Genomic DNA, 12,914 nt, shown 5'->3' on the forward strand with positions numbered 1-12,914 from the left:
GGGTATTGGCCGCGGTGCGCTCTGCAGCGGGCCGTTACCGCTGCCTCCGCCCCTCGTCCGCCAGCCGCTGCCTCGCCCTCCCTCAGGCGTCCCGAGGAGCCCGAAGAGTTCCTATTGGGAAACAACTGCTCAGCACCCGCCGTGCCTGCTAGCGCGGGGGAAAGGCTCGCCTCCTGCCGGCCCCGCCCTCCAGCCGTCGCCGTGGCAGCGGGCGGGCGGCGCAGCTGCCCCTCTCGGGATTCCCCGGGGCGGGGCCGGTACGCCCGGCCGGCTCACTGACGTCACGGGCCGCGCTGCGTCAGGCTGTCGGTGCCGGAAGCGCGGGGAGGAAGGACCGAGCTGCCCGGCGGCGGGACCATGGCAGCGGGGTATCAGTACAGGCCCAACGGCGGCGGTGGCGCCCCTCTGCCCGATCCCACCTTCCTATGGAACGTCTTCCAGAGGTGAGGCTGCCGCCGCGGTCCGCTCCCCGCCCCCGGGACTCCGGTGTGGCGACTAATGGCTGTGGGGTGGGGGCTGCGGGGTCTCCTTGCGCCGAGCCGCGCTGCGCTGTGTCGAGGCACTCCCTTCCCGCCGCACCGGGCCTGGCTCGGGCCGCAGTGCCGAGGCCTGCCGGGCGGCCGGGCCGTGCCCTGCGCCCTGCCGGGTCTGCCGCTGCCTGAAATGACACTGGGAGGGAGCTGGTGTTGGGAGGTGCCCGGACACGGTTAGTAGGTACGGTGAGTCCGTCACCGGCCCTGGGAGCTAATGCGGGATTTGTTTGGCTTGGGCCTGGCAGAGCGGACAAGCGTCGCCGTTGTAGCAATGAAACCATTCCTGTAGGAGGGATCCAAGGGGGAGCTTTAAGAAAGCCTTGAGGAGAAGTACGGCTGTGATTTAGAGCAAGGGACGGAGAACTAATGGAAGTGAGATGGTAACCTTGAAAATGCTGCAGTCATTTTTGACCTGAGGATCCAGAAATTGCTGTAAAGTCTGGGGGATCAGTGTAGCAGTACAGGAAGGCTTGCAAACGGGAATCTGATAAATGCTTAATGGAAAACTTAAGAATAGCCAACAACTATTCTCAATACACTTGTGGCAGGAATGCAGGGGAGTTAGCGAGTCCTTGTTAAAAAGCACACTGTTGAGAAGTCGTAAAGAAGCTATAGAAGCTTCACACTTGTATCACGTCGAGGAAACCAGGGAGGTTCTTATGGTGGATCTATTTTTACAGTAGGTGTGTCAGAGGACCCATCCTGATTGAAGTGACAGCAAGAAGAGGTCAAGGGGTAGACAAACAGTGATGAGTTGCTAAAACTGGCTAGTATTTGCTTAGTAACTCACAAGTGACTCAGAAATGTGGCAGCTTACTCAGCTTTTCACAAAGCCTCTTCGTCCAAGAACTGGGAGGCACACATGATGCTGTTTCTTTTTTTTATAACAGTCCAGAAAGGAGCAAATCAACAGTTTCACTTCTGCACCAGGCAAACCAGTATAGACCATTTAAATAATGTAGCTGGTCAGGACACTTTTATGAATTCTATTGAAAATACTACTCTCTATATGTCCTGGAATATGTTTGATAAGGATTGGGTATGGATATGCTGACTGGTGCAATTGATACAAACTGTATAGTTTCCAAAAAGTCCAGGATGGAAGAAATGAAAGGGAAGGTCCTTTGGTGGAGTGTGTGGTCATCTGACAGACACTGACAATATGTTCAGGAGCAGCTGGAGAAAAAGAAGGTGAATGGTCAGATGAAGGTTGCTGGTGACACTGATTCCTGGATTAAGTGAGGCCTATGAATACTTGCAGGAGCACTTTGTAGTCCTGAAGGACTGGGTCACCTCTCATGGCCAGATCATAGTTGCTGCATGATGGTCAGATGAAATCCAGAGTAGATACCTGATGGCCATGAGGAAGACCTACTTTCATTTTATATACAAAATGATGCAAAATTAATGCACTCAAAGCTGACTGGTGATGCTTAGGGGCAAGGTAAGTAGGTCATGATGCATTTTTGTGAAAATACCATCTTAGCACTTAGTAGCAGCTCATAGAAGGTAAAACATGTTTGGTATACCTAGAGGAGAAATGGAGAGTAAAAAAGAAGAGTATCTCTCTCTCCTTTTTTAAATTGTTGTGTATGCAATTTATGCTTGCAATTTGAATGTTGCCCACAGTTTATGCAAGTTTCGAGATGGGTATGTCATCCAGGAGAATGTACTGAAAAGAATGTACTAAAGGAAGCAGAACTCAGCCTCTGCAGAGGCATCAGCTGAGCAGGACTCAGCCTGGAATGGTAGCAACAGAGGGGAAATAAAAGCTGTCAGAGTCAAGGGGAAGGTCCTTGTATAAAATGGAAGGAAGTCACCACCACTGCAGGTATCCTTCTAAAGAAGGTATGATCCTGCTTTATTTGGGTAGAAAATACTTACTTGTTATTTTTGGGATAGAACTCCATTCTTCAGAGAGACTGTGAAGGCTCAGTGGAAGCTGGCACCTGTCTGTGCTTTTTCACTTTTTCAATCCCTTTGGAAGGGGTCAGGGCCCCACAGTTGATTCCTTCAGTACTTCACACTGGTTACATTAGTGCCTTTCTCTCCATTCCCAGCATCTCGCTGAGAGAACCAGGTGCCAAACTTGGGCCTCCGGTTTGGTAGCCAAGCAGCTAACTGCTGTGATGTGGGGCACTTTGTGGATTTAACCAGCATGGTGTGTGCTGCAGCTCTTTTGAAAATAAGTAAATACAAATACTGTTGTTGTGTGGATCGTGCTCCTGACTGGTTTAGTGTCAGTCTGACTTTGTGTATGTCTTCATTCCAGAGGAAGTCTTGCAGTTCTCTCTGTAACTTTTCCATATTCCAGAATGTCTCATCAGTCTGAGTGAAGCATTTATTTTGCAGTAACTGTCAGTGGGTTAGCAAGTGAAATGCAATTAGTGACTCATCAGGAAAGAATAATCTTAACCTGGTGAGCAAGAACCTGAACACTGAAGTCTTCTATAAGTGCAACAAGGTAATTTGAGCCATTGAAAGCTTACCACTATTTTTTTTTTCCCCAGGGTTGATAAAGATAGGAGTGGAATAATATCTGATAATGAGCTTCAGCAGGCATTATCCAATGGTAAGTCAGTACATGAGCAATGGAGGTAGTTCCTAGTAAACTTAATGTTAAATTTCATGTGAGAGTGCTTACTTGATGGTGTATTTCTTTGATTCTCTGGTGTGGGAATGTTCCTACCACTGATTAAATACTACTTAATCTACATTAAAAGGCTGAGAGGGAAGAAAAATGACAATTCCTAATTTTATATTATTGATGTAATTTTATTATGTTTTGGGTTTTTTTTGTTAATCCCATTGTTCCTGGGTGGCTTCTTTTAATTTCAAGGGAAGGTTTCTCAGTTTGGTGCCCATTAGTAATGATGCATTACACAAACTAAGTTCCTGTTGTAAACATTACTGATTTGTATTCTGGGAAATGAAGGCATGCATGTCTCTTCATATTTCCTAGGAAGCAGAGCTGGGAAAAAAAATATTTGTGATTCACATATTCCCCTCTTGTATTTCTAAATGTTTATTTTTCAGCCAGGGTGGGTGGGTAAACTGCACAGAGATCACCTGTTTACAACCAGACTTTTTACTGCACATAAAAACTTTTCTTGCAGTATGATGCAGGAATTGAAGATGCTTAGGGGTTTTTTGCCTAATGAAGTTGAAAGATGCTGTCTAGATCTAGTACTAAACCTTTCTATTAGTCTGTTAGTTTCCTGTCATAATATTTAAAGAGTAACCAAAGTATGGTCAGATAAGGAAGCAAAATGAAAACCAAAAAATTCTTCCAGTAGCCTATTTCTACTTTCTTCTGGTGACTTAGAACGGGTTGGGTTGCACTTTGTGGCGTTGTGTACTTTGTGGGTTGTTTTTTTCCCCACTTAAAAATCTGAAGAAGTGCATATTGAAGCTGTTTGTGTATCTCTGAGTCCATATCAAGCTCCTCTTCTCCCACGGTTTAATTCTTCCATCCCTCCTGTGCTTTGTGACTGAAAGCTTAAACTGATGTGAGCTGCAGTGCACGCAGGCTGAAAGGCTCCTTTTTGTCAGTAGTCACTTGACTTGAAAAAAATTTGGATGGCTCTGTTAAGTAAAGTTGTGGTCTTGTAACTAAACTGGATTTACTGGAATATTTGTTTAATAATATACCTGATAAATTAAAAGCAATATATTGTAGCTGCTGCATCTGATACATAACTAAATCACTAATTTGAATAACAATTTGAGCAAAAGCTCACTTAAGTCACTGTTTTCCTTTAAGATCACAGTGTTGTTTATAACAGTGTGGGGAGCTGGCTTTATCTACTATCTGAAACTTCATATATGTTAAATATTAAATGATTTAAGGGTAGTAGAGAGTGATGACTATCTGAACTCTTTGCTTATTTACAGTGTACATTAGGAGATTCAGTGCTTTGCAGTCATGAAGAATCTCCACCAAATTAATTCACTATCAGACAAAATATTTGCAGAAGTGTAAGTTTCCTTCATTCTGAGACGTCCTAGGTCTCACACACCAAAGTCACTAACACTGCAGTATTTTCCATTAGTGGATAGTTGTGTGTCACTGACCTGACATCTAACGTGGGCTATAAGAATGTTATGTGTTCATTTCTAAAACATTACCAGAATTCTCTTAGTGCTCATTAAAATGTGAGGTTCATTGTGGTTTTCACAATCATCTTTTCAACATGTCAAGTTTATGCAAGCAACAGTTTACTTATCTGAGAGGGATTAATCATCCCTTCCTATAGTTGTTTGCACAACTTGGTTCTTTTATTTTCTTTTTGGTGCTGCCATGTGAAGTTTGTTATTAAGGTCAGGAGAGGGGAACAGTCTTTTACTGTTTGCTGGGATAGGTTGAAATTGGTGTATTTCTTCATCACTGGAGCTGCTCTGGTTTCACTATACAGTGTCTCTTGAGTCTTGTGAAAAGTTCAACATGGAATTGCAAACTGTGTGTTCCCTTTTTCTTTCTGTGTTGTTCAGAGTTACATGCTGGCACCCTATTAATAATTGCATTATTTTTACTTTTGTCAGGAGACATACAGCTCTTAAGGTACTGGTGTTCTCTGTCTAAAATACTGCTTGAGCCTTTTCAGAGCAATTTTTACTCTCCTCTGCTTATGTTTCTCTGTATGTGCACATATAGTCCTGTGGCTGTCCCCAGGGGCTTTCCCTTCTGCTGCCTCTGTAGACTTACACTGATACAGTTCCCCTTCTATAGGAGGAATTCAGCGCCAGGTACAAGCGCTACTTAGACCACTGCAGCTTGACCCTGCAAAGCAGCTGTTGCCTTCACAAAGCCTGCTTAATACCAGCACAGCCTTTCTAGGAGGTATTTGTGGTCAGCAAACCACACTGTTGCAAATGCCTCTGCAGTACCCTTATTCTTACTGGCTCCTTCATGGTCCTTGCACTCAGCCTCAGTGAATTTAATACGTGGTTCTTGGCCCCTCCTTAGTACATTCACGGGCTCTAGAGAACTAGAGGTGAAATTCTAGATGAGGCACAGCATATCTCTTAATTTAAAACTTAATTCTCCTAACCAAGTGAGAACTATTCCAAAGTGACTAACTTGCCAAAATATTCAGAGAACTAGAAAGCTTCTCTTCAGATGCTTGCTGCTCAGGCCCTTTCAAGGAGCAACATTTCTTAGTCTGAAAATCCTAATTGAAACTAACACTTTATTGATTTAGCAGGAGGCGAGATTTGTACTAAACTCACCTCCAAATTGCACTGTGGGGTTATGCCACGTTAGGAACCTGTTTTCACTTCTGTCAGAAACTAAACACCTTGGAGTAACCCACCTGTAAAATAGGAATTAGCAGATGGGTTTTTACTGAGGAATAGATCTGAGGCCTTGTTCAAGTTAAAACTCTTCTGCTCCTATCAGTAGAAAAAAGTGGGACTTGCATTTTGATCTTGCATTTTGCCCAATTCCTGCTGACTACCTGGGATGAAAAAGTCCTTCTTAGTTCTTCCAAGGTTTGGGTTTTTAGAGTTTTTTAGTTTGTTTGTTGTGGGTTTGTTTGGGTTTTTTTTGGTTGTTTTGTTTGTGAGTTTTTTTGTGCAGCCTGGAAAATGCTTGGTCAAGTATATGTAAAGCATTGGTCTGACGTTTGAATGGTCAAAAACATAATTACCATGATGGTCTTAGGTTGATGGTTGGATTTGATGATCTTAGAGGTCCTTTCTAGCTGAAACAATTCTATGATTTTAGGATAATTACTTCAAAGCAGCTTTATTTTATAATATGCTAGCTCTGTCTCATCTTGCTCCAAATTCACTGTTTTGTTAGTCGAACTTTGGGTGGCTTGCTCTTTTTCCTTCCAAATGTTACTTAGTATCAAGCAACTAAGTAATTTTTTCTTTTTCAGGCACCTGGACTCCATTTAATCCAGCAACAGTCAGGTCAATTCTTGGTGAGTGTAGATGTGTGATGTGAAATAGTCAAGATACTGGTTTGTGATTTCTTCAGGCGATTGAGAGCGTGATAAATTGCAGCACTGTTTGAGATAAATAAGTAGGTACAAATAGCACAGTACATGTATCTCTTTCTACTGTAATAATGCCTCTTTAAAGGTCTTCTGAACTAATTGGGCTGTAGTGTTAACAAGCTGCTCTTTCATGGTTAGGTGGTACATTTCAATATGTATTTTTAACTTCTTTTTCCTAAAGGCAGCCCAGCTGCAGTAAGTTAAACTCAGGTATTTCCCCTGTTGAGTAATAACCTTAGTGTGCATATGTGTCAAGGTAGCCTGAGAAAATGTTGCTGTACTGCTGAATACATACTAAATATAATTTGGGGGGGAAGTGTCAGCTTAAATATTGTAAGACAGTGTCTGGCTTGTCTTCATATCTAGTTTTTCCTGTCTTGTTTTAAGATTATGCTCTGCTCCATAAAGATGCAACAGAAGCTTTACAATGTTTGAATTCTTCAGTATCCTAAAATAATTGCCAGTAATATAGAAGGTGGTGGTGGTATAGAAGGATAAAAATTCAAGCCTCCCCCAGATTTTGTGTCATAAATCCAAGGACTAAATCTTTAGCTTTGTTTTTAGTAAGTATTCATCAGCTATCCGAGTTCCATCCCTGTGCAACATGCTCTTTGTGTAATGACAGTATCAGCAGGTCAGATGCAGATCAGTGCCCCAACACTTCTGGCTGTCAAGAGATGTTGCAGATGTTTCACAAGTCCTTGGAAAAGAACAACCCCTCTCTCTGTCACTGGATGATGAATCAAAGCCTTGATACTTTAAATCTGGAAATGAAAACCCAGGGGGAACATTTTGTGATTCATTGTAGCCCTGCTTTATCTTATCCTCCGTTGGTGGACAGCTACTTGTGTTTTGGGGCACTGCTTTCCAAAACATCACTTGTATTTTTGCGATGTCTTTTCTGCCTTCAGTACTTTCCACAAAACACTCTTGATTCCTTCATTAAAATTACTAGCAGGACTTACTGATGAACAGTGAGTAAGGTTTTATGTCTTCCTTCTTGATTTCAGGCATGTTTGACAGAGAAAACAAAGGAGGAGTGAACTTCAATGAATTCACAGGAGTCTGGAAGTACATCTCAGACTGGCAGAATGTCTTTCGAACGTATGACAGAGACAATTCTGGCATGATTGACAAAAATGAACTAAAGCAAGCACTAACAGGTTTTGGTAATTCATTTGTAATTACAGTTTTTATGACTGGGGTATATCATCAGATGAGTCTCTCATTGTTAGGGCTGCACTGCTGTGACTAATGTGGCTGAAAATTAGGCAGACAAAATGCAGTTGTCCTTTTGGGAACAAGGTACCTTTAAAGAAGTCCATGCCACGAGCAAGGTTTGAGCCTCTTCTGTTAATGGAAAAAATGAAACTGGATGTGTCAGTACACCTATAGAATGCTTTCTGCCTCTCCTGCTAGAGGCTCTGAGGGCATTGCCAGTACTTCAGGTCAGTGTCTGAACTTAAGAAGGTACTTGATACAGCTTGCCAGTGTTTACAACAAAGCTAGCTGTCTGTGCTGCAGCACCATTCTGATGGCAGAAGGAACTCTTATTTACTTAACTTACAAAAAGTTGAGTTGCAGCCCTAAACAGTCTCCTCAATCAACTAGTCACTTTAACCAGTAATTATGTTTACTGTGACTCTGCTATTATTAAGCATGGGTTTTCCTGCATGTGTTACAGTTTAATGTGGAAATGTTTGGCAAAAAAAATAGTCTCCAAGCACTTACTGTTTTCTGGTTGTTTCGCACACCTGCTACACAGCTGAGTTCACAGTATCAGTATCACTAAGGTTGGAAGAGACCTCGAGAATCATCGAGTCCAACCTGTCACCACAGACCTCATGACCAGACCATGGCACCAAGTGCCATGTCCAATTTCCTCTTGAACACCTCCAGGGACGGTGACTCCACCACCTCCCTGGGCAGCACAACCCAGTGACGAATGACTCTCTTGGTGAAGAACTTTCTCCTCACCTCGAGTCTAAACCTCCCCTGGCACAGCTTGAGACTGTGTCCTCTTGTTCTGGTGCTGGTTGCCTGGGAGAAGAGACCTACCCCTTCCTGGCTACAACCACCTTTCAGGTAGTTGTAGAGGGCAATGAGGTCACCCCTGAGCCTCCTCTTCTCCAGGCTAAACAACCCCAGCTCCCTCAGCCTCTCCTCGTAGGGCTTGTGTTCAAGGCCTCTCCCCAGCCTTGTTGCCCTTCTCTGCACACGTTCAAGTGTCTCAACGTCCTTCTTAAACTGAGGGGCCCAGGAGTTCTTTCAATAGACAGGCTGTGGTAACTGAAACCTGTTAAAGCATTTCTCTTTTTCAAGGTTACCGACTGTCTGATCAATTCTACGATATCCTTATTCGGAAATTTGACAGGCAAGGAAGAGGACAAGTTGCTTTTGATGACTTTATTCAGTGCTGTGTTGTTTTACAGGTAAGAAAGCAGATGTACTTTAATGTCAAAATCACCTTAAAACTTCTATGGTTCTCAGTTATAATATTGGATCTAGAACTTGCTTATAAATAAACCATTTGAATAAAGTATACAAGGAGTGTTAGAATAGAATAACCCAGGTTGGAAGAGACCTTCAAGATCATCACATCCAACCTATCAAGCAATCCAACACCACCTAATCAACTAAAACATGGCACCAAGCACCCTATCAAGTCTCCTTCTGAACACCTCCAATGATGGTGACTCCACCACCTCCCCAGGCCACCCATTCCAATGGGCAATCACTCTCTCTGTGTAGAACTTCTTCCTAACCTCCAGCCTAAACCTCCCTTGGTGCGGCCTGAGACTGTGACCTCTTGTTCTAGTGCTGGTTGCCTGCGAGAAGAGACCAATCTCTGCCTGTCTACAACCTCCCTTCAGGTAGTTGTAGAGAGCAATAAGGTCACCCCTGAGTCTCCTCTTCTCCAGGCTAAACAATCCCAGCTCCCTCAGCCTCTCCTCATAGGGTTTGTGCTCCAAACCCCTCACCAACTTTGTTGCCCTTCTCTGGACTCGTTCCAGCAAGTCAACATCCTTCCTAAACTGAGGTGTCCAGACTAGATACAGTACTCAAGTCTAACCAGTGCATCGTACAGGAGGAGAATCACCTCCCTTCATTTATTGCTGTTCATTTGTTATCCTTGGCATCACAAATTTGATAGTTCGAGGTTTTTTTACCTCTTAAATACTTTTATGTGGGCATAAAATACTTTTATGAGGCAAAAAGAAATTAAAGTAGCCTTGGAAAGGTAAGGAAAACACTTAACACTATTTCCACCAGTTTAATACTCCCTCTGGATTTTGAGTGTTAAAATTGGAGTGTGTTGTGTCCTGTGGTGCCCGTAATTCTTATAACCTGAATTTTGAGGGCTTTGTGTATCTCTGTGTTTAAGGCTCTGACTAAAAGGAATTTGACCTCACAGCTGAATTATTTGTCACTGTTGTTTCTGCAGGGACAGTAGTAGTAAAAGACATTTTGAACAGAAAGAAAATACAAAAGATCTTGTTGACAGATTCCACACCTTGTTGCTTAAGGTTTTCTAACTGTATCTCACTTTTCTGAAATGTATGCAAGATTTTGGAGAAAAGCTGAATTTCAGCAGGATAGGGAAAAAAGGTTGCTGCTCTTACACGGGTCAGCAATTGCAACAGTATCTTAAGATACTTTCTGATAGGCAACTTGAAGAGAAAGCAATGCCCTGTAACAGTAGTATCCAGCATTTGCATACAGGTGTTCTGTTCTTCTCCTACTAGCTTTATGCCTGTAGCCATCAGTCCATTGAAACATCAGTTGCTTTTATATTAATTGGTAATATAAGCCAATTATACATGGCTCTAAACTTAAACTCTGGTAAACAGAGCTTTGAAATGGAGTATTACTCAGCTGGTGTCAGTGGAACCATGGTGGGTATTTTGGTCCACTCCCCTCACTGCTCCCAACTGCCTGGCATAGGGACAGATTGGACACTAATGCCACAAAACATATTTGGCTAGAAGATGAGAAATGGACAAGGTACTCACTGGCTTCTGTCTCTAGACAACTCACAAATGTCTCATAGAATTGTACATTGCTTCTCCCCCCCCCCCAAGGCCAGTTATAAAAAGCTGTCTGGTCTATACAGAAGTGTCTCAATAGCCTTAGTTACTGCCTCACAGGCTGTTTTATACTCAGATCTGCTGCACAACTCAGGCATGAGACATGCCTAAGAAATAACTCTAGGTGCACAAGATGGTAAAGTGTCTGCAGAGGGGAAGAACAGAAAGTCTTAATAAAAATCAAAGGGGAAAGGGAAGTGCATAGCAGTCTGAACTAGAATGGCATTTAACAAGTCCAAGGGCCGGGTGCTGCACTTTGGCCACGCAGAGCTACAGGCTGGGGTTGCAGTGGCTGGAGAGCTGCCAAACAGAGAGGGACCTGGGGGTGCTGATTGACAGCTGCCTAAACATGAGCCAGCAGTGTGCCCAGGTGGCCAAGAAGGCCAATGGCATCCTGGCCTGCATTAAGAATAGTGTGGCCAGCAGGAGCAGGGAAGTCATTGTGCCCTTGTACTCTGCCTTGGTTAGGCCGCACCTTGAGTCTTGTGTCCAGTTCTGGGCCCCTCAGTTTAAGAAGGACATCGAGACACTTGAACGTGTCCAGAGAAGGGCAACAAGGCTGGGGAGAGGCGTTGAGCACAAGCCCTATGAGGAGAGGCTGAGGGAGCTGGGATTGTTTAGCCTGGAGAAGAGGAGGCTCAGGGGTGACCTCATTGCCCTCTACAACTACCTGAAGGGGGGTTGTAGCCAGGAAGGCGTTGGTCTCTTCTCCCAGGCAACCAGCACCAGAAAAAGGGGACACAGTCTCAAGCTGTGCCAGGGGAAGTTTAGGCTGGAGGTGAGGAGAAAGTTCTTCACTGAGAGAGTCATTAGTCATTGGAATGGGCTGCCCAGGGAGGTGGTGGAATCATGATCCCTCAAGGTGTTCAAGAGGAGATTGGACGTGGCACTTGGTGCCATGGTCTAGTCATGAGGTCTGTGGTGATACGTTGGACTCGATGATCCTCGAGGTCTCTCCCAACCTTGGTGATGCTGTGATACTGTGAACTTACCTGATGTACAAAAATGTGTGGGTTTTTTTTCCCCCTTTCCAGAGGCTGACCGATGTGTTTCGACGGTACGACACTGATCAGGATGGCTGGATTCAGGTGTCCTATGAGCAGTATCTATCCATGGTCTTCAGCATTGTATGACACTGATAACTAGAAACTGCACACTGGCTGTAGAGACTGGAGTTGCCAAATCATCATGTGCTGAATAAGATTATTGATGTATCATAATGGATCTAATTTCACATTCTTAAATTTTGTATGTTGGTCATCACCTTCAGAATCTGTACTTGAGTTGGGTTTTATTTTGTATTCCTGTACAGTATGACCATCTCTGCTTACTGTAGTACAGAAAGCACAGAATCTAGATTTAACTGGTGCAATGTCAACCTTAACCTTCTTCCACATATCTTGCATGGGAAAAATGATTCCTTAGAAATGCCAAATTAAAGTAATGCTTGTTAGTTTGTAAGAGAATGGAAAGTCAGAAGTTGCACAACGTTTTGCATGTGCCTTACTTTTATAAGAGTTTAATGTATTAATTTTTAATACAGAATTTAAAACTTAGTAAAAATATTAAATCAACTTTCACTCTATGTCACTTTTTTACTGCTTTTGGTAAAGGGGGGAGCAGTTTAATTTCTGTATTCTTGTTTTGTATGGTTCATGGGTCCCTCCCACTTCACAGTGATGGCCATTTTGCCTTGCCTTATGAGTTTATTTTCTAGCTGTCTTCCTCCTTTCAAGGTCTTCCTTGAGATACTTCCTTGGGAACTTAACACCTCTGTCCAGTATCACATCTTCCTCAGTGAGTTCCCCACAGAACTATGCTGTATCTAACTGCTCTGTATCTATAGTTCCCTCTGCAGATAGACTCATTTACTAGCCTCTGTTTTTGTGCTGAAGCAGTTCCTTGCAGTGGTTTTGAACTGACCATCACACAGCTCACAGCCTTACCCCCCACCATCTCACCATTTGCAGTTGGTGAAGGACACGGTGGAAACACTGATGCAAAAAAGTAATGACTGTTTCATGTCACACTCATCTCCTGCAGTAACTTTGAAGAAGCAACTTGGAGGACGCAAAGGGAAGAAGAGAAGTTACTAAATTCTCTTAGATTGTCCTAAGAAAGTGTTATACCAGCACTAGTCAAACCATGCACTTAATGCTGATGCAGCAATTACATACAGTACTTACCTGTAACTGCTACTCTTCAGGGTGTTTACAGGTAAGAGCTTTCAGCTATTATCCAAGCTTTAGCTTTTCTCCTTCCCCATATTGCTATACTGATTTATTCCTGAG

General features: G+C 43.4%; 1 protein-coding gene across 2 annotated transcripts; it reads left to right on the forward strand.

Annotated features, from left to right (window-relative positions):
- Positions 1–271: 271 nt before the first annotated feature.
- PDCD6 (programmed cell death 6) lies at positions 272–12,203 on the forward strand. Of its 2 annotated transcripts, none has more exons than XM_068147500.1 (6): positions 272–443; positions 3,044–3,105; positions 6,416–6,460; positions 7,546–7,698; positions 8,858–8,967; positions 11,658–12,203. In XM_068147500.1, the coding sequence occupies exons 1-6, from the start codon at positions 358–360 to the stop codon at positions 11,754–11,756; spliced, it is 555 nt and encodes a 184-aa protein (XP_068003601.1). In that variant the 5' UTR covers positions 272–357; the 3' UTR covers positions 11,757–12,203. The 2 variants fall into 2 exon arrangements, with proteins under 2 accessions (XP_068003601.1, XP_068003600.1); XM_068147499.1 differs by having other exon boundaries at positions 274–443; positions 7,546–7,704.
- Positions 12,204–12,914: the final 711 nt, after the last annotated feature.

This window comes from Melanerpes formicivorus, unplaced genomic scaffold (assembly GCF_026170545.1).
Source record: "Melanerpes formicivorus ecotype bairdi unplaced genomic scaffold, bMelFor1.0.p_v2 SCAF_15, whole genome shotgun sequence".
Lineage (NCBI taxonomy): Eukaryota > Metazoa > Chordata > Aves > Piciformes > Picidae > Melanerpes > Melanerpes formicivorus.